This window comes from Arachis duranensis, chromosome 1, assembly GCF_000817695.3.
Source record: "Arachis duranensis cultivar V14167 chromosome 1, aradu.V14167.gnm2.J7QH, whole genome shotgun sequence".
Taxonomy (NCBI): domain Eukaryota; kingdom Viridiplantae; phylum Streptophyta; class Magnoliopsida; order Fabales; family Fabaceae; genus Arachis; species Arachis duranensis.
The window spans coordinates 14,232,996-14,255,493 of record NC_029772.3 but is presented as its reverse complement, the minus strand read 5'-3'; the positions used below and the strand labels follow the sequence as shown (position 1 = coordinate 14,255,493).

Genomic DNA, 22,498 nt, shown 5'->3' with positions numbered 1-22,498 from the left:
TTAGAAGTTTGAAAAAAGAAAATCCAATTTTCCCCAAAAATGATCTGCTACAAAACTGAAAACATTCTCTCACTCACATAATTACTGCAATTCTGCAGGCTGGAGCACCCTTTGGTTCTTGCAACAATATTTCTGCACCAAGTACAAATCCAGGGAGCAATACTTCTGGAAGCTTTTCTGGATCTGTTCAGTTCTCTGAATCAGCTTCAGCAGTCTATTCACCTAATTGGTTACTTCTCATTTCCCTTGCTTGCTACACTCTTGTTACAACTGTTATGAATAAGTATTATCATATATGATGTTCACATTAGTCGTTCAAGAGGAACTTTAGTAATATATTAGAATCTATGCTGTTGTTGTAATGCCTCAAGCTGAAAAATGTCATGGAACTGTTGTTAGGTTAGAAATTAGACAAAAGAAATTTTTTTTACTGCCGGTTGCCAAGGCTATACTCAAGGATCTATAAAGTCATGTGAGGTAGATATAGTCAAGAGGGAGCAAGAGTTCATATGTAGCTGTATGCAGTTAATATATTGTATTGGTAGCAGTCAAACTCAAATTCTATATATATTATGTATATTGCAACTTGTATTTACTCATTCTTCTACACCTAACCGACATATTCTCCTCCACTGTTGGGTGGGTGTGTGAATTAGTTGATTTAGATTCCATATCCAATCCAATGTTGAAGAGGTTGTTCGCTCGTACTATTAGGACTTTAAGAGTGAATATATCATGACCAAAATAAAAAAAGGAGTGAATATATATAAAACAAATCAACTGCATTGTAGATATTTGTTCCACTTGAGAATGCAGACATTTCCATAATAAAAGAAGAGGTGGGGAGAGGTATTGGAGAAGAGAAAATAGCGGGTTCCATAATTTTGTGGGAGTGTACAAGTTGTTTACAATTTTTAGTCGTAAAAATATCATTACTCTTTACATTCATACTTGATTTTGAGTTCAATTGTGAGCTTCATCGAGTTCCTTTTGAACTTGATAGACTTCTTCTAAGATGGAAAGCTCTAGCAGTATACCTGTGTTTCAATTGCAAATGTACACATAGGCGGTTCTAAATTTACCTTTAAAAAATAATTGTTACTCAGATTAATAATTCATGTAAAATACTATTGAATCTTTATGACACAAATTTAAAATGATTTAGTGTTAAACTGTTAATGGTAGGTCATTGTCTAGAAACAATGTGTTCACTAGAACACAAGATGTCATCTAATTCATGTTGTAAGCTTCACTTAATGAAATAAAGACTTAATTGCAAAGTGAATTATACTTAGACTTACAACCAGGAAAGAATGAATGATGATAGAGATTAGGTAATTTGTCCTTAAAAATAGTGTAAGCAAGGTGTTATAGTTTTTAGGGGCATCCGTTGATAGGTTAGATTGGATATAGTTAAAATTTCAATTCGAACAACACTAAAATCATCGGATCTAATATCTTATGGATAAGATCATATCCAAAAATTACATATCGGATATAGATAAATACTGTGAATCAGATCTAATCCATAAACACCCTTTGTTATTTTGGTTGGCAGATATTGGAGGTGTAGAGATGGAAGACTGAACAACAACCAATTTGGGGTCGAGCTCTTATCTAGTATCACTATTGGGCCAATATTGATACAAATACTATAGGGAGGTGTTTCTCTATCATAATGAGGAGTTAATACTCAAAATGTCCCATAAAATTTGATTCCGATTCAATTTATCTCTCCAATTTCCAATTTTCAATTGACCCAAATTGTGCTCTGAAATTTTAAGATGTGATTCAAGTTGACTCCGCCATTCATTTCCGTCATCGAAAAAGTGACGTAGCACGTTTAGTTGAAACCTGGTACCTAAAATGGGATAAAACGACGTTGTTCATTAAGCAAACTCTGAATTGGCCCTTCTTCTTCCTCCTCCTTAATTTGGCGCTCTCTCACCTCAGTTCACCGTCACCACTTCTCGCCTCCGTCGTCGCACCTCTCTCCTGCGTCTCGCCTCCCTCTCACTCTCTCACGCAGTCATACTCAAAATGCCACTGCGGTTCTCCTTCTCTTGTTGCGACAGCGCCATCGCAGCATGCCTGCAGAACCAACTCCAACATTACCGCAGCACCCATATATGTGAATCAAAGAGTTCTGAACCGGTAGCACCCCATTTTTCAGGACTTGACCGTGGCACTTCCTCCTAAATTAAAGGTAATCCATCTTAGCACAGGAACCAATGAGGGGCACAAAAGTGTAGCTGTTGAGAAAAAAACCGTTGTGCAAAGAATGAAAGAAAAAAGCAAGAGCTTGATAAGGAACATGGCTGTTAGAATAAGCCCGGATCATTGTATTGGCGCAAAAAGTGTCTAAGGTGTTGCTAAAATGACGGAAGATAAAAAAGGTATATGCGAAATGACGAAATCACATAGGTATGAGGCACGGCTCAGAAGGGTGTGTGCAATGTGGGGGTTGCGGAGGAGGGCGGTGGTAGTGAGGAGTGCCTGGATTTGGAGGAGATGGTAGGTGGTGTGGCACGCGCTCTGGAGGATCGCATTTGGGGTGGGGTGGGGGCGGGGAGTTGTTGTGGTTGTGTTGGTGGCAAAAGATGAGGAAATCGAAAACGGTGAAGATGAAGATGAAGAAAGAGTGGTGGTTGAGTGGGGGAAAAGGGTGTTTCAGAGAAGAAATTGAAGTTATCGAGATGAGATTCTGGTAATTTATTTGGAGGTTGGTATGGACAGTTTGATCTTTAGACTATTCAATCGCCATTGATCTTTTGACTATTCAGCTTGAATCAATGAACCTCTAAATTCGTGCCTTACCTAGCACGTTGTTTCGTTTGATTTTCAATACCATGTTTTAGTTGAGTTTGAAGGAACCAAGGATGTGAAGGTACCAAACTAAAAACTGATCATAATGATTGTAGGTACCAAGCTAACAAATCGTATCATAGTCTTGGAAGCTGTTGCAAGAAGAATGCGACGAAAATATTAAAAATGATGAGAGTCGCAGCAAATTTTATTCTGAAAAACAGAAAAAATGATTAAATTTATAAAAGTAATCTTTTTTAATTATTTATAATTTAGTCATACTAGATAGACAAAAAAATTGGCTATTGCCAGAGACAGAACTAGATGAAATATTAGAGGGAGCAGGACGGATTCAGAAATATTATCATGGGGTCAACAATATATATAATGTAAAATATATTACAAAAATATATCGATAAAAAATATATTTTAAAGTACAAAAAATATGTATATATTTTTTATTAACGAAGTGGTCGATTTTTCGTATCATAAAATTCATCGATAATAGAATCTGTGTCAAATTTTTCAACAATTTTTTTTAATATAATTAAAAGACAATTAGTAAGAAATTCATCTTTCATTTTGTTTCTAAGTTATTCTTTACAATATTCATAGTTGAAAAAGATCTCTCAGTCGTAGTAGTTAAAATAGAGAGAATTAATACCAAATGAATCAAGAAGGACGCTCACGAGAAAAAAAATTCACTTTATGGAATTTAAAAAATTTTATTTAATTACAAAATATTAGTAATAATATATTTTCAGATGTTTTTAATATTATTACTTACTTTTTAGATATTAGATATTATTAATATTTATATTAGATTAGACTTTTATTTATATTAGACTAAATATTAAATAAATTTTTAAAAAAATTAAATTATATTTAATAACTTATTACTATTAATTTTTTTAAAAAAATTGGGTGTCGAAACCTCCATTCGTTTCCGTAGTATATATGTCCGTCTCTTAGAGAAGACCAAAAATATTTATACAATAAAATAAAATTAAAACAAAATTTTAAGAATAATTAAACTAAAATTTATATATAAAAAATTAAAATTAAAAAAATTATTGTTCCTTTTTTTTCTAGCTGTGCCTCTGACTATCATCGTATAAAAATACATATTTAGTGTCCATAAAAATTGTTTAATTATTACACTGTTGTAGAACAATTTGTATTCTATTTAACAAATTTAATTAATGTGTTGCGAAGATAATTGATTACTTTATTCGGGAAAAATATAACATATACAACTAACTTTTTGTGTTAGTGGGGTATCTTTGTTTATAATTAGTTTCATTTAACAACTTTTTTAGCAACTTCGCCAAATTGTTGTTATTATTGGCTTTAATTTGTGACTTATACGTAACCTCATGCTATGAAATGCCGCGACAGATATGCTGTAATGCAGATATGGTACAGAGAGATGTTTAATAACGATAAATAATTCAAACACAATAATTGAGTTTTTACTAATAAGCACGGACATTTCTTTGATTTGCTGCATTTATTGGCTAATTTTTTCGGATATGATGGACGGTGTGGTGTAACGCCCGTTTATGGAGGTTAGTGGTGTTTAACAAGTCTGTGACGGTGGTCAGCTGAAGGAGAGAAATCGGACGGTCCGATTTCTTGCAGAGGTCAGGGTCACAAATCGGACCGTCCGATTTGTGGGAGTTGATGGTGATTTTTTTGTCCAAGGAAATCGGACCAACCGATTTGAGGGCCTATTTTCAAAATTTTTTATCACCAAATCGGACCTACCGATTTTGGGTAAGGAAAATTTTTTGGGCGGGCTTTCTGGTAATCAGACCGTCTGATTTTTTTGTTCTTAAAAATTCGAATGGGCCTACATCCGGTCGGATGGTCCGATTTGGGTGTGGTATATATATATATAGATGCACCCACTGAATTTAAGCAGCTCATTTCATTCTTCTCCTTCGTTGCTACAACTCTCTACATCTCCTCTTTGCAGATCTTTTCTTTTCTATTTGTAGATCTCTTCTTCTCTATTATCATGGATGATAGAGTAAGGTTAAAAGTATATTATGATGGCCATATTTTATTACAAACATCAGAAGGAGTGAAATTTGTGTGTGATAATCCGTTAGATATTGTTATTCCATTCACACTGTCATTTGAAGAATTAAAAGGGATCATATGTGAGAAGATGGATTTTGAAATATCTAGGAGAGTGTCGTGTATTCTGTATAGATATCCTATATCTGTCTTTGGTGGGTTCGTGCAATTTCAAACGAAATACGTGACCGACGAGGCGAGCATGCAAGAAATGTTTTCAGTGTATCTTGAAAGTCGGTCGCGAATGACATTTATCGAATTGTATATCGAGTTCGAGCAATCTGCAGCGGACCGAGATATTGAATTGGAAGATTACAACAGTGATAGTGAAGAAGACTTCGAAAGTAACTACGAGGTCGTTGATCCGGGTGGAAACGAAGATCAAGCTGACGAGGCTATGGTGGCAGATGTAGCGGACGTGGCAAATGCACTAGCAAATCAGCAGCCGTTTGTGGAGCCAAGTTTCATGCGGTCGTTGGATTTGGATGCCATGCATGCACCGGAGTATCCTCAATATTTAAATGCAGGTGCGCCGTTAATTTAAGTTAAGATTTGTGATAGTATGATTTGTGCATGGGTTATTTGTTTAGGACAAATACTTAAGACAAGGGTAAATAAGCAAAATATAGCATGTAATTAGTAATTGTTTAACGTTTAATATAGTCAAGTTGGTGATTGAATCAAACTGGCTCGGCCGGTACTACCGGGGCAGACACTTGGACAGGGTCGGTTGGTTCGACCGGACCGGACTGTTTGCCCAGACCGGACCGGCCGGTTCGACCAGACCGGACCGGCCGGTTCGACCAGACCGGACCTACCGTTCTAACCGGACCAGTTCGGTCTACCAAATTGACCGATTTGACAGGACCGGCCATCTAGATCGGATCGGCCGGTCCAAATAAGCAGGGTATTAGCGTATGAGTTGAAGGTTGGACCGGACCGGCCGGTTGGACCGGACACGCCGGTTCGATGACGACCGGCCGGTTCGATAACCGGTTCGGTTTTGAAAAGTACGTTTTTCATTGTTCTATGCTTATTAGTTTCTTACATTATTAGTTCTGACTACTCTAAAATTTGTGATGTTATTGCAGCAGAGCTTCCCCTTATGCCGGATGGTGAATTTACTGTGGGGATAGAATTCAGTTCTAGAGAGGCAGTAATTAAGGTGATGAAAGATTATACAATCCGCAGAGGTGTGGATTATCGGGTGCATGAGTCAGAACCGACGACATTCTATGCTAAATGCACCCAGTATGGTGCAGGATGTGATTGGCTGATAAGGGTGAGCAAAATGTCCAGAAAGTTCTGTTGGGAGATAAGGAGGTACAACGGTAGTCACACCTGTACTAGGGCCACCATTTCTCAAGATCATTCGAAGCTAGATTCCAACACAGTTGCAGAAGCAATAAAGCCGTTGGTAGAAGTTGACCCGTCTATTAGGGGGAAATCAGTGATTGCGGAAGTACAGTCAAAGTTTAACTACACCATTAGTTATCGCAAAGCATGGTTGGCTAAACAGAAGGCAGTTGAGTCAATTTTCGGAGGGTGGGAAGCTTCGTACGAAGCCTTGCCGATATGGTTTGAGGCCATGTGTCACAAGGAGCAACACGCAGTTGTTCATTTTGAAACAATGCCTGCGTACCAGGGAGATGACTTGGTTCCTAATATTCGTGTGCTAAACCGAGTCTTCTGGAGTTATTACCCTTGTATTAGAGCCTTCAGACATTGCAAGCCAATGGTGCAGGTAGACGGAACTCATTTGTATGGAAAGTACAAGGGTTGTTTGTTGGTTGCAGTCTCACAGGATGGCAACAACAACATCGTGCCGATTGCATTTGCGATAGTTGAGGGAGAGACATCTGAGGCTTGGCACTTTTTTCTCAGTAACTTGCGACAGCATGTTGTGACACGTGACGGTGTGGGTCTTATCTCCGATCGACACGACTCCATTAGGTCTGCTATTGCTCGTAGTCACGGAGCGTGGTATCCTCCCAGAGCATTCCACATGTTTTGCATCAGACACATAGAGTCCAACTTTCTGAGGAAATTCAGGGCTCCGTTTCTGCAGAAGCTTATCGTCAACATCGATATGAAATTTACGATTACATTTACTCCTGGACTCAGTTATTATGATGAACGTTTCTTATGGTGGGCCCTTTTTTATGTGACAGGATACTCGCGAACAGTTCGCGAGTACGAGACGCGTTACCAGCGGTTACGTGAGCGTGGTGAGGCTTATACCAACTGGCTGGATCGAATTCCGCGTGAGCAGTATGCCTTGGTATTTGATGGGGGATATCGATGGGGTCATATGACAACCAATCTAGTAGAATGCATCAACTCGGTATTGAAAGGGGCTCGCAATCTTCCAGTCACTGCACTAGTTAAGGCAACATTTTACAGGCTTAATGAATTGTTCACCCGAAAAAGAGCCGAGGCTGAGGCTCGAATTAATGCAGGACATGTGTTCTCTGAGCTTGTAACCTCCAAACTACATGCAAATCAGCGGGCAGCAGGTAACATCCAAGTTAGTTGCTTTGACCGACAGAATGAGGTATTCGAAGTGCGTGAGTGTCCTAGTGGTGTGGAGTATACAGTGGACCTCCGTCAACAAAGGTGTGACTGTGGTGAGTTCCAAATTGACCAGCTTCCATGTCGACATGTGTTTGCTTGTTGTGCAAACCAATGTCTTGATTGGCAACTGTATGTACATGATGTCTACAAGATGGACCAGATTCGACGAGTGTACAGGGTTAGGTTTAGGCCACTCGGGAATCCGTCAACATGGCCAGTTTATCATGGACCTCGATTCGTAGGTAATCCATTCCTAAGACGGGTATCCAAAGGTCGGCCAAGGATGACCCGGTTCTTGAATGAGATGGACACTCGGATGTTGCGTGGTCCTAGGCGATGTAAGCAATGCGGGGCCGAGGGCCACAGTCGTAGTAGATGTCGTCAACACATTCAAAAGATATAAGTGGAACTGTGGCACTCCAAATAGCAGAATGCTGACGGATGTCAGGAGGAATCACTTCCGGATCGGTCCTTCCAATTGCATAAGGCTCCCAAACAAACTGCACACATTATGCAAGTAACCGAGGATTACACAACTAATAACAACACGGCTAATTGAAAACAACTACGTATTTATTACAACAGACCTGTCCTTCTTGCAGAGCATCCAGGTATCCCCTAAAATGCTCAAGTTTCCTCAATCTGTAAGGCCAATTCACACGTTCCCAGTTATGCCACCTAACATCATGCAATTCGTTAATATACATTTATCAACTAAATTTAAGATACATTATTATAAAGTGTTTACTAATTATGTTTACCTTTTTGCAATCGAAAAGATTCGAGGATTGCTAGGAATCGGTGCAAGGAACGGTAGGCGGATCCAAGCCCAGGCAAGCAAGAGTGTCAACGGACCATCAATCTCCTTACAGTCGACACGAGTTGCCCTACACAAAGCTCTGTACAGGTGTGCCAGGCATGCCGAACCCCAACTGAACTGTATTATCCCGGCAAAGTTACGGAGTAATGGGAGAAACTTCCAGTGCACCCCTGCTCCAGACTTATCTCCAAACATAACGGTTCCAAACAATAACATTATGTGGCACTTCACGTACCTCTGAATCTGGATATCATCAACCAACACTAACCGATCCTTCAATGCTCGAAACCACGTCAACTTGATGAAACTTCCCCTACAGTCTGCCTGCCTAGGTGCAACACCAAACTGATCCAAGCATTCAGCCTCTAACGCCTCATAACTACTCAGTGTTGGTCCCGTAACTGGCAAACCATTTGTCGGAAGACCATAAATTAACGCCACATCCTCTAGTGTCACAGCACACTCACCAACCGGAAAATGGAAGCTGTGAGTCTCGGGGCGCCATCTCTCAATCAGAGCATTAACCAATGCCGCCTGACATTGGACAACTCCAATCTGTGAAACATAATAAAAACCGGTGTCCCGTAAAAACTCCTCCGCTATTGGATTGTACCGATCCGACGACATGTAGTGGTCACATTGCAACATTCTAGATCCCTAAACAAAAACAATAATATTAATAAATTAACAAATTAAACTTAAAAGAATCGAATTTTCATTATCAAATAATCAGCCACACATAACAATCAATAAATATATTAATAACAACAATACAATACAATACTTTATACAAATAACTATTATATTATCTACTAATACTCAAATAACTAACTACTCTATTTTATTCTATTCTAACAGCAAACATACAATAATAAATCAATCACTAACCCTTCATTAATTATTTATATTAAACTTATAACATAAATAATTAATTCAACAATTTTTAATTCATAATATTTATTTACGAACGACTACTAATACAATATTAATTAAGTACAAAAAAATTATTTATTACTAACAATTAAAACTACTTAACTTATCTATATTCACACTTACAGCACACACATTGCACTACTATATGTATTCTATTCTACTGATAGTTAAATTAAATTAAACGCTACTAGCAGTAATAATTATTATTATTATTACAATAAGCGTTGTAATAACAATTATTAATATTAATATTACTTATTCTATTTATTTATCATACATCCAAAATTTTTATAATAACCGTATTATTATTAACAATATTATTATTGCAATTATTCTATTAATAACAATAATTAATTTATTATTATAATATAATATCTGAACAATATTAATACCCAATAATCTCTAATATTATTTTGATTGAACTCAAATATCTAAATATTATTACTCCACTAATTCCTAATATTATCATTACAATAAACTATTACTAATCTCTAACATTATAATTATTATTTTAATTAAAATAAAAAATTTTGGATTGAAAACTTACATAATTAGAATGATCAAGATAATTAGTAATATGGAGTTCTGGACGATTCACATCTTTTATTTTTCTTCTTTTAGGTATACTTTCTGTGTGGTCCAATTTTTGGGAGCTCAAACCTTTAACAATGGAGTTGTTCACCGTGGCTTGGGGGTGGGGTATATGGGAGAAGAGAATTGGAACAAAGTGAAAGTGAAATGGGAAAGGGAAAGGGAAACTGAAACCGGCTTAAGGGAGCTCGGTGGTTGGGATTTGATCTTCTTAATGGGACCAACGTGCATGCGTGACACGTGGCTGGGGGCGCAAATCGGACCGTCCGATTTGCGTACCTTCCCAGCCAAAAATCGGACCGTCCGATTACAGCTCCTCAAAACGGACCGTCCGATTTCTTCGATCCTGGCCGTCACACTCTGGTCATGCACCATGAAGCCCCGTATCGTTGTTATACACCACTTGTCCCCCAATATTAAAAATAAAAAAGTGGCATTTATTTGTTATACATATCTCATATACAATATTTATCGATACTCAAATATTTTTTGAAACACATTTGTATACATTTAAATATTATCACATATCAACATATTAATCTTTATTATTAATATATATTTTTAAAATGAGTTTAAAAATAGTACATATTATTAATCATTAAAATAAAATATTTTATATAATTAAAAACATTAAAAATAATTAAAAAAATTAATTTATATTTTAATATCAATAAAATACTTAAATAACAATACATCTAAAAAATACTTTATATTTTATATATATATTGTATACTCGTGTCTTATAAAATTTTAAATTTGTATATCCACATATCATGTATTGTGTTGTATCTTATATTTGTGTCTGTATTAGTATTTGTGCATCATAAAATTTGAAAAATGCTATTTGTCTTTTAAAAGTCATCCTTTAATTAGCTTTTAAATTTAATTACTTTATTATATTATTTTTTAATTTTTATTTAGTCATATTTCTTAAATTTTAGGAACTACTAACACTTTTATTTAATTTAAATTTTAAAAATATAAATGCTTAATACCGGTGAGTAACTACCTTTTCATATTTTAAATTTTTCAGAAAATTAGTCATTTAAGTTACTCTATTCATGTGATTATATTTCTATGTGTGACTTTTAATATTTGTCATTGTATTTTTGTTTTCTTCATTATTATGTGATTCTTATTGCAATCTTTATTCTTTTTGATAAGATAGATAATCATTTGTTTACTGTTTTAGTTTTTTTTTTTTACTTTTTATTATTCATGAAAGTTTGGTATTTTTTATTCACAATCTGTAACTTCAATTTTTTTTATTTCTTAGTTTCATGAAGAACGTATACCATCATATGCATAATTAGAAATTGATATTTAACATTATATTAACATTTTAAAGCGTTGATGGTATGTTTCGGGTGATTATTTTGTTTGTGTTTTTTTATTATTTTATATATATTCATAGTACATCTAAAATAATAAGATAACATATAAAATATTTTTGATACACATCTAAAATTCATTTAAATATATGTTTATATTTTTTTATATAAATAATTTTTAACACATTTAAAATAATAAGATAACATATAAAATACTTTTAGTGCACATCCAAAATTCATTAAATTTGTGCTTATATTTTCTTAACATAAATAACTCTCTTAACACAAATAATAAGAAAAAATTGATTCTCTTTTGTTGCTTTGGTTTTGGGAACAGTTCAATATATATGACACTTCTTCTACAATAAAGTCCAGAAACAAAATTGTTAAACAAGTTTTGAGTCACACATACAAAACTAATAAAATAAAGAATAAAGAACAAATTCGTTTTTGATCTTTTTTACCGCGGACATTTTCGTCTACGAGGATTAGGAAATACTTAAATATTCCTAACTCCCCTATGAAATTGGACATTTTTACCCCTCCGTTAGAGTGTCTCCGTTTGTCTTGACGGAAAAGGGTGACGTAGCTCCCGTGGAGCTGACCTGGTTGTAACGGGCTGCCACGTCGGATGGGCTTTCTATAAGCGGACAAATTCATCCCCAGTGTCAAAAACGCTGCCGTTTCTTCCCCCCATCCCCAATGTATGAAATCCTGAAGCTCTAATCCTTCGAATACAATCTGAGGGTGAAACGGGAGAAGGAAGAAAGGGAGCATTCCGACCATGGCATCCGAAGGTGTGTCCTCAAGCTCCAGAAAGCAAGGCCCAGTTTCGACCGGTAATGATGGAAAAGAGGGTGTGTCACCAAAGTGCTTCTGTGAAAAAAACGCAATCCTGTTCATGTCGAGGACGACCACTAATCCGAACAGATTGTTCCTAGGATGTCCCTTTTATAAGGTATGCAAAGGAAATCTGTGTAACTCCGTTTGTGTTAGGGTTTATCCTCAACTCCTGATTTTCTGAGCTTTGAGTATTAATTTTGTGTAGGTTAGACAACCATGTTGCAAGTATTTTTTGTGGCTGGACGAGCACATAGCTGGTCTTGGTGTTGGTGTTACAAGGTACCTAGGGCAAGAGCAAATGTTGCATGGTGAAGAGTATCACCGGAACAAAGACATGGAAAATAGGATATTGTTGTTGGAGAAGAGGATAGAAGCGTTAGAGGTTAAAAAAAATCCAATTAGGTGGAGCATATGTGTGATGTTTGTTGTCCTGATATTTGCTTTGTTTAGTTGTAAGAAATGATGTAAGAAATGTGAAATGTTGAGAATGAAATGTATTAATCATTTGTGTATCTGTTATCACTTTGGGTCATGTTTGTGATTATGTATGTATGAAACGAAAGTTGGCAAAATCATAGGAAATGAAAGCTTCAACCCCTGATATTTAGAATGTGAAAGTATACATTCTAAGTCTAAAATGACATCAAAATAAAAGGAAACTAGTATGGCATGTGATAAACCCGGTTTTTAGGGTTTATCTTGTGTTAAATTTAGAGCATTTTGGTAACCTTTTCTCACATTTAACCAATGAATTAGCATAGTTTTGTAATCTCTCTCGTATTTGTGCTTGAATGTAAAAACATGCTTTTTAAGCCTTTAAATTGGTAATTTTAATTCATCCTTGATTCCATAAGATGCCTTGATGTGTTTGCTAGTAATCTCAGGTTAAAATAGGCTGGGCATAGATCAAAGGAGCAAGGAAGGAAGCATGCAAGTGGAGAGAAGCACAAAAAGCCAAAGAATTGATCTCGGCCAAGAACACGCTTGCGCGCACATTGCGATATTGGCCAGGGACGCGTACGCGTACCGTGCGCGTCCGCGCCGAAGGCCGCACGTGAGTTTTAAACAGAAAACGTGGCCAGCAATTCCTGGGAAGCTGTAGGGCCCAGTTACAACCAATTTTGGCGCCAAAACTATTTAAAGGACCAAGGATTGAAGGGAAAAGGAGGATTCTAATCATTCTATCATTCTATCTTAGTTTAGTTCATTCATACACATTAGGATTAGTTTAGAAGTAGTTTCTAGAGAGAGAAGCTCTCACTTCTCTCTAGAATTAGGATTAGGTTTAGGTTAATCTCTCCTCTTAGATCTAGGTTTAATTCATGCTTTGATTTACTTTTCCTCTATCAATTCTTACTCCTCTACTCTCCTTCTCTCTAGTTTTGTACTTTAATCATTGTAATTCTTCACTTTGTTGTGGATCTATTTTTGTTCTCTTGTTTTCTTTCAATAATGCAATTTGAGGTAATTCATGATAATTGTGATTTCCTTGATTGTTGTTGTTAATTCTTTGCATTCAATTGTTTTTAGAATTCATTCTTGTTGTGATTTACCATACTTTTCTTTTGTACCTTCCAAGTGTTTGATGAAATGCTTGGGAGGATGTTAGAATAGAATTTTATGTTCTTGACTTGGGAAGATAACTTAGGAACTCTAGAGTTACTAATATCCAAGTGATTGATAGTTGATTGCCATTGACTCTAGCTTTCATTAATTCAATTAGTGGGAACTAGGATTTATGGACTTGGATTGATATAACTCACTTGACTTTCTTTTGCTATTAGTTAGAGGATGACTTAGTGAGATTGATCCTTGCAACTATCATAATTGTGATTAGTGATAATGATATAGGTCCTTAATCATCAAACGTTGTCAAGATCATTTTGTTAATAAAATTTCATTACCATTTACTATTCATGTTTCTCATCTAAAACCCCAAAATAAACAAGTTCATAACCAATAACAAGAACACTGCCCTGCAAGTCCTTTGAAAGACGACCCGAGGTTTAAATACTTCGGTTTATAGATTTTAGGGGTTTGTACTTGTGACAAACAAAAGTTTGTATGAAAGGATTATTGTTGGTTTAGAAACTATACTTTACAACGAGATTTCATTCGTGAAATTCTAAACCGTCAAAAATCCAATCATCAAAATGGCGCTGTGACCCGGGGATTTGCAATGATGTTATGTTATTGGTTATTGTACATATGTGAATATTGTGAATAGGTCTTCTGCTTGTTTACTAGATTTTGTTAGTTTTATTTTGTCTTTTCATAATGAATTCTCACTTTTGCTATGAGTTTGGTCCTAATTGTGTTGTAGGAAATGCGAACTTCAATGATAACATGTACCAAGGATGGAACCATCAAAGATGGGAGGAGCCTCAAGGAATTGATCACTCCTATTGGCAACAACCTCCGGATGCTTATAGGTATAATTCTCATCCTAATGCATGCCAATTCAATGGCTATGGTGACTCCTTTTATGACAATCAACCACCACCATATGCCTATGAATCTTACCCTCAACATGATGCTCAACCATATTCACAAGCCCCTTTCCACCAAGTACCTTTATGTGACCCTTATCCATCATATGACCAATCACCCGTATCACATCCTTGTGATCACTATGAGCAAGAACCTTTAGAACCATCACAACCCTATCAAGATTACTACCAAGAACCACCTCAATGCACATCTTCTCCACAATTTTACTAAGAGGAACCACCTTCCTACCATAAACCATCTCTCCAAAACAATAAACCTTCCTACTCGCCCCAAGCTCCAATAGACAATTCTCTCACTTTGTTACATCAAGGACAAGAAGCCATGAAGCGAGATATACTTGAGTTTGTAACCAACTTAACCAAGATGGTGCACGCTTTAGCCCACCAATGTTTGAATACTCAAGTTATTTCCGTAATCCCATGTGAAGAACCAAAGAAAGAGCAAAACATAGAGAAGATATCAGAAAATCCGGTGAAAAAGGAAGAATCGGTAGTAGTAGTGGAGCAATTGGAGAAGCCTACGGTTATTGAAACAAAGGAGGAAGTGGTCCAAGATTTAAGAGATGTGGAATCGCCATGTAAATCTCAACAACCTCCGGAGCATATCAAGATTGAAAAACACGAGAAGGTTGATCAAGAAATAGATTCAATCATGGAGGAATTTCTATCTACAATTGAATCTCTTCCTAGTAGACATGAAGTTGAAACCGTAGAAGAGTATCCACAACCTCCCAAGGAAGAAAAAGATGGCATGGTGTATATCGAAATTGAAGAATACGAAGAGGTTGATCATGAAATGGATTTATTCATTAATAAATTCTTATCCAAAATTGAATCAACCCCTATTGGACAAGAAATCAAAATTCTTGAAGACAACACCAAGCTAAATGACAAAGCGGAAAAGGTTGAAAGTGAAGAAACTTGTCAAGAGGTGGAAGCAACAAAAGAAGAGCATAAAGAAGTCAACCTTGCATTGTCTAAGTGTGGGGAGAATCACCCCCCTAGATTGCCATCTTCCACAACATTCAAGTGGGTAAAATTCTTATCCCTAAGCTTTACTTTCTTGCTTGAATATAGTTTGATTGAAACAGATGGACAACTTAGAGCTCTTTGTGGAATTAAAAGTAAGAACAAGTTGTGTAGTGGTTGCAAGTTAGGAATTGGGCTCATTAAGGTCAAAGCTTCAAGGTATAGGAACCATGATTGGAAGAATGCCACTTTGTATGGATCTAGAAGGAAGAATTGGTATGATAAAGAGAATTTTATGTGTCAAACACCCAGAAAGAAAAAGTATGAAGATCAAATTGAAGACGGGTGAGAAAATAAGATATGGGATCCCGGATCGAAGAATGAAGACCAACTACATAGCTTGGGTAGAACTCTATCCAAGCTTGGTGAAGATGGTTGAAAATTCTATCAACCAATTGAGAAGCAAAGATCCTTGGAGATTCAAGGATGAGTACAAGCATAAGCCGCCATGATGATGAGCTTCCCAAATGTCCAACTTAAGGACTTTAACTAAAAGTGCTAGGTGGGAGACACCCCACCATGGTATACTCTTTCCACTCTCTTGTAGATTTCATTAATAAGTGATTTGAGTTACCATTGTAGGTAGTTTCCCATTTCATTTTAGTTGCCTTAATAAATTGATTGTTAGCATAGTCACATGTATGTTGTGCTTAGTAGTAGATGAATAAATCAAATTGTATTTTTGTGAATTGTATGATTTTTGATTGAATAAAGAGTTGTAAGCATTATAGGAAGCTCTTGGGAATTTTTTCTACTTTTTAGCAAACAAAAAAAGAAGAAGAAGAAGGTGGTATGGCGCGTGCGGACGCTGTACGCGCACGCGCCCATGAATGGATGCAGCCCACATAATTTCTAGAGAGTTGGGCCTCTCTTATGCAAGTATTAGGCTTTTAGCCCAACTTGCATGACACCGACGCGCACATGCCGCTCGCGCGTCCATTTGCATAGAAGGCCATGCGCGCGGAGGCGCACTTGCCGCACGCGCGTCACCATGCTGATCCAACATTCCATACGCTCCACCTGAGAGTTATGCTGGCGCTGGGCCAACACTAAGCTTCTGGCCCTACCCCCATCGCGCGTACGCACACTGCGTGCCTATGAGTTTATACGAGAATGCATGCGCTCGCGCACATGCCGCGTGCGCGCCGATCTGATGCTGCGACTTCTAGGCCAATGACCCGAGAGTTGTGCCAACTCTGGGCCAACCTTAAGCCTCCAGCCCAACCCCAAGCACGCATGCGCGCACGCACACTTACCAACTCTCACCACCCACGCGTAAGCGCACAAGGTGCGCACGCGTCACTTCCCAAAATTCATCAATGCACGCGGACGCGCGATGTGCGCACCTGCGTCGATTTGAAAAGAGGGATAACTCTAGGGTGCGACGACCCCTCTCGCGCAGACCCACTCACACTTACCAACTCCCTTCCACTTTCTCATCTTCTCCAACCCTCTCCGACCACCACACCGGCGACGACCGCCACCACTACCTCCAACCAACACCCTCGGTGGACCCAGGTCTCCTTCCTTTTTTTCATTCTTCCCCTACCTACAACACCCCTCAACCCTAGCTCTTCACTACCCCGATCTCAACCCCTCTGCCCTGACCACTGCTCTATCACCGTGGGTTTCTGCCGCCACCATCATCCTAGGTAGCAGTTCTGCTTCTGATTCGACCACCCTCACTCATCCCAGTTCCAATCCCCTTCTCTGCTCTGCTTCCAGGTTACCTGCCACAATTCTGTTTTCTTGATTCTTCTTTTTACTCTTAGTTACTGTAGTTACTGTTAGCTTAGTCAGTTGATTGTTATGTTAGATAGAAATAACTGCTGTTAGGTAGCTAGGTTCTGAATAGAGGATTCTAGGCCTGATAAGTGCGCCGTATTTGTTTACCTGCTTATGTACATATTGTTTGCTGCTGAGTGGTTTGATTATGCTTTGCCATGATGTACTCACATTCTGCTGCTTACTTGTTCAGAACTTTGCCATGCTTGCTTGAGTATGTGAATGGTATTAACTGATGCTTTTGAAACCAATTATTCCTCATTTGGTTATCCGGGAACGTCCATATTCTAGCCGGAACACTGCTTGATTTTTTTCTCCAAAACTATCTTAACTCTAATCCTTGCTCAAGGAATTGAACTTGGCACTCACAACTCAACCTTTTCCTAACACACCCCAAGTTCAATGCCCAGGATTTTTGAGCCGGTATTTCCACTCTTATTTCTGGTTCCCGTGATTACTATATAATGCTCACTTCCTTACAATAGTTGGTATGCTTTAAGTGTGCAACTTCTTTTTAACTTAACTTTGTTTTCAACTTCTCATAGTTGCACAATTACATTTTATTGCTTGTAACAACAACTATTGCAAGTCATTCTCATGCATTTTTTGGGAATTCCATACTCTCATGATGGTGAACATAAATTGTTGTGCACAATGTGCATATTTCTTTTCATTAGGCAATTCTTCACTATCCCACTAATCCTCAAACTTCATTTTCCTAACTCTCTAACTTCTTTAACATTCTAACTTCACTTTTAATTACACTTAACCCTTTAACCATTCTTTTAGTGTATGATTGATGAAGATGCCTAATCTTTGAGACTTGTGTTACATTGGTTGAAAATTTGAATTCTTGGATTATGCTTCCATTTTCTATGCTTACTTGCTATCCAAGTTTTCTGTTTTAGTTCACCATTTGCCTATTTGTCATTCGTCTTACATCCTGAACATGTCTTACTTGCTTCGTGCTACTTTCTTAATTGCTTATATTTCTATCCTATTTTTCAGGATGTCAGACAAAGAAAAGGCCATAGCCACTACTTCCAAGAAAAGGAAACACTCTAAGACTTCTACCCATTCTCCCTATGCGAATTATGCTAAAAATCTGTTGAGTGAACCAGATAAGGAAAATCAGTTGCTACCTTCCACTGACCCAACCAAATTTCTCAACTTTTACTGTGAGCTTCGCCTTCCCATGTATCGGAAGAAGAACTTGAACATTGAAAAGAAACTAGTCCTCCCCAATGATGTGAGACGCACCATCAACAACCGTATTCTAGAGTTGGGTTTGGATTTTGTTGATAGGGATCTGGGAAACATCAACGTCTCATGGGTCAAGGAGTACTATTGCAACTTCTTTCGTCCCACTCTTGATTCAGTACAACTAAGGGGTAGAGAGATCATGATTACTGAGACTGCTATTGAGGAGGCATTGTAGTGCCGACACCTTACTCATGGCACCTGCGCTCATCAGCAGGCAGAGACAGCTATCAACTGCATGACCTTTGACTATGAGGCGCTTAAGCGCGTGATTGCCACACCCTATGCTCCTTGGGTCATGGATTCGGGCAACACAAAGCCCAAAGGGATGCTTTTCGCTCATTTGACTAGAGAGGCCAAGACATGGCAGATGATATTCTCCCACTATGTCTTACCCACCACTCATTTTTCTGAGATCCCGATGGAGATGTTACTTCTGATTGGTTGTGTCATGGAGGGTAAGGAGGTATATTTTCCCCGGTTGATCCGGCAGAGCATGTGGCGAGCACACATTCGTGGCGTACTCCCATTTCCTACACGGTCACCAGCATGGCTGTATTAGCCGAGGTTCCTTGGCTGGATGATGATGTGATACCACCACCCCCATATGACGATGACAAGGAGGTTACTATTCCTTGGGGTGGCTAGGTGCACGAGAAGCCACCGGCTAGACGCCGTTCTCGGGCTAGGGCAGTGACGTTAGGATTTTTACTAGTAAAGAATTTTATAAAAATAGTCGCGTTTTAGATATAGATTCTAAAGCAATAGAAATCCCTTCGTGCAAACGTTTTGGCTATCACAAGTAACAAACCCCTAAATAAATTGATAACCGAAGTATTTAAACCTCGGATCGTCTTCTCAAGGAATTGCAGGGAGGTATGTTCTTATTATTGGTTATGAGTTTTGTAAATTGGGGGTTTTGAGAATGAGGAGCAGATATGATAAATGACAAGTAAACTAAATAAATGACAGTAAAATAAACTCTTGGCAAGGTATGAGAAATTAGAAGTCCTATCCTAGTTATCCTTATCATTGATGACGAAAATTGAATCTTAACTCCACTTAGTTAACCTCTACTGTTGCAAAGGAAGGTCAAGTGGCTAATTAGTTTGATCTTTAAATCCTAGTTAATTCCTAAGAAAAGGTTGGGATTATAGAAATTCAAGCTAATTAGTAAAGATAGCGGTTATCAGTCACGTTGAGTTTGATCACTCAAGAGTTACTGATTTCCTAACCAAAGCCAAGAATGTGGAAAGTTGAATTGAAATCATAAACCTAAAAACATCTCAATAATGTATAATCCTAACATGAAAAGTTCATAAGCCAATTGGGCAACATAAATCAAATACCAATAAAAGCATTAAAGTATCTAAAATAAGAGATAAATATAAAGTAAAGGAAATATTGAACCTGATGAAGAGTCGAATTAAATCCTAATTTCTAAAAATCCTACCTAAATCCTAAGAGAGAGGAGGTTGATAAACCCCATTTTTAGGGTTTATCTTGTGTTGAATTTAGAGCATTTTGGTAACCTTTTCTCACATTTAGCTAATGAATTAGCATAGTTTTGTAATCTCTCCCGTATTTGTGCTTGAATGTAAAAACATGCTTTTTAAGCCTTTAAATTGGTAATTTTAATTCATCCTTGATTCCATAAGATGCCTTGATGTGTTTGCTAGTAATCTCAGGTTAAAATAGGCTGGGCATGGATCAAAGGAGCAAGGAAGGAAGCATGCAAGTGGAGAGAAACACAAAAAGCCAAAGAATTGATCTCGGCCAAGGAGCGCTCGTGCGCACATTGCGATATTGGCCAGGGACGCGTACGCATACCGTGCGCATCCGCGCCGAAGGCCGCACGTGAGTTTTAAACAGAAAACGTGCCCAGCAATTTTTGGGAAGCTATGGGGCCCAGTTACAACCAATTTTGGCGCCAAAGCTATTTAAAGGACCAAGGATTGAAGGGGAAATAAGGATTCTAATCATTCTATCATTCTAGCTTAGTTTAGTTCATTCATACACATTAGGATTAGTTTAGAAGTAGTTTCTAGAGAGAGAAGCTCTCACTTCTCTCTAGAATTAGAATTAGGTTTAGGTTAATCTCTCCTCTTAGATCTAGGTTTAATTCATGCTTTGATTTACTTTTCCTCTATCAATTCTTACTCCTCTACTCTCCTTCTCTCTAGTTTTGTACTTTAATCATTGTAATTCTTCACTTTGTTGTGGATCTATTTTTGTTCTCTTGTTTTCTTTCAATAATGCAATTTGAGGTAATTCATGATAATTGTGATTTCCTTGATTGTTGTTGTTAATTCTTTGCATTCAATTGTTGTTAGAATTCATTCTTGTTGTGATTTACCATACTTTTCTTTTGTACCTTCCAAGTGTTTGATGAAATGCTTGGGAGGATGTTAGAATAGAATTTTATGTTCTTGGCTTGGGAAGATAACTTAGGAACTCTAGAGTTACTAATATCCAAGTGATTTATAGTTGATAGCCATTGACTCTAGCTTTCATTAATTCAATTAGTGGGAACTAGGATTTATGAACTTGGATTGATATAACTCACTTGACTTTCTTTTTCTATTAGTTAGAGGATGACTTAGTGAGATTGATCCTTGCAACTATCATAATTGTGATTAGTGATAATGATATAGGTCCTTGATCATCAAACCTTGCCAAGACCATTTTGTTAATAAAATTTTATTACCATTTACTATTCATGTTTCTCATCTAAAACCCCAAAATAAACAAGTTCATAAACAAGAACACTGCCCTGCAAGTCCTTTGAGAGACGACCCGAGGTTTAAATACTTCAGTTTATAGATTTTAGGGATTTGTACTTATGACAAACAAATGTTTGTATGAAAGGATTATTATTGGTTTAGAAACTATACTTTACAACGAGATTTCATTAGTGAAATTCTAAACCGTCAAAAATCCAATCATCAGCATGCTGCCATTAACATCTCCTTACTTCACAAGTCATGTTTGAACCAAAATAAAGAGCCATACCAAAAAAAGAAAATTGTATCTAGAATTTGTGGTTATCAGTTACATTAGGTCACACCTAAACAAAAAAAAGCATAATATCGTCAGCCTTCACTCATGTTGATTCCGTAGATGTATGGTCAGTTGGTGTTGTTCCTTGGGAGACTTCCTAAGCTGGTGCTACCTGTGGTGTGCTAGACTGTCCTTGAACCAGCGGTGCCGGTTGCTTGAAGATTTTCTGCTCTGGTATGAATTTTGATGGTTTCAGGCGGGAAGTGTTGTTAACCACCTTGCCTGCATCTTTACATGGAGGGGTTGTAGTTGGGGCTGGTGGCCTGAATGGAGTGATGGTTGCTCCTGGAGGTGCTATCACAAGTGTAGATCTAGTACCCCTGGATGGAGCTGGTGCAACATTTGCAGGATTTGCTGCAGCTGCACTCATAACCTGCACGCAGGACCAGACCAACACATGGGAAAAATAAAGCACATCAACTCGGTTCAAACAACTCATATATCAAATTGATCACAAAGACAACAAATTAAACAGTTACAGTAGTTGCTTGTTACAAGGGTGTTGTGTTGCTTGTTTGGCTACTTGGAGAATCCTGGAGAGTTAGTGAACATGATCTATCAGCATGATAATAAGACAGATTAGTCCCCTAAGTTTACTATACTAAGACAAACTGATCCTTGAGGAATTCTATACTAATACTCATTAACCCCTAACCTATGTAGCAGTAAGACAGCTCAGCCCCTGACAAAGTCATTTCTAAATCAGCATTTCTATAGGAGTGTATAACTCAAACCAGAATTACAGAATGCAAACTTACCCCTGGAGGAGGAGCTGATTGTGACAAAGGAAGCACAACCAGTTGTTGAGAGCTGCTTCCTCCTTTCTTCTTAGACTTCTTTGTTTTTGGCTTCCAGTTGGGGTTTGATGGAGCTCC

At 37.5% G+C, this 22,498-nt stretch overlaps 2 protein-coding genes across 3 annotated transcripts in view; one reads left to right on the top strand and one right to left on the bottom strand.

Moving 5' to 3' along the window:
• The window catches only part of LOC107479773 (PI-PLC X domain-containing protein At5g67130), a 5,216-nt gene extending 3,480 nt beyond the window's left edge, over positions 1–1,736 (top strand). Inside the window, exons 8-9 of one of the 2 annotated variants that reach the window (XM_052254697.1) lie at positions 99–229; positions 1,559–1,736. In XM_052254697.1, the coding sequence (XP_052110657.1) occupies positions 99–229; position 1,559 (132 nt within the window). In that variant the 3' untranslated portion in view covers positions 1,560–1,736. Of the gene's footprint in view, positions 1–98; positions 596–1,558 lie in introns of those variants that run through there. The other variant, XM_016099882.3, reaches the window with a different exon arrangement.
• A 6,482-nt stretch (positions 1,737–8,218) lies between these two features.
• LOC127747628 (serine/threonine-protein phosphatase 7 long form homolog) lies at positions 8,219–14,635 on the bottom strand. The gene is made up of 2 exons (XM_052261725.1): positions 14,552–14,635; positions 8,219–8,938 (listed from the first exon to the last, which is right to left on the bottom strand). Exons 1-2 carry the CDS (start codon positions 14,633–14,635, stop codon positions 8,219–8,221), a joined length of 804 nt encoding a protein of 267 aa, XP_052117685.1.
• Between the last annotated feature and the right edge of the window lie 7,863 nt (positions 14,636–22,498).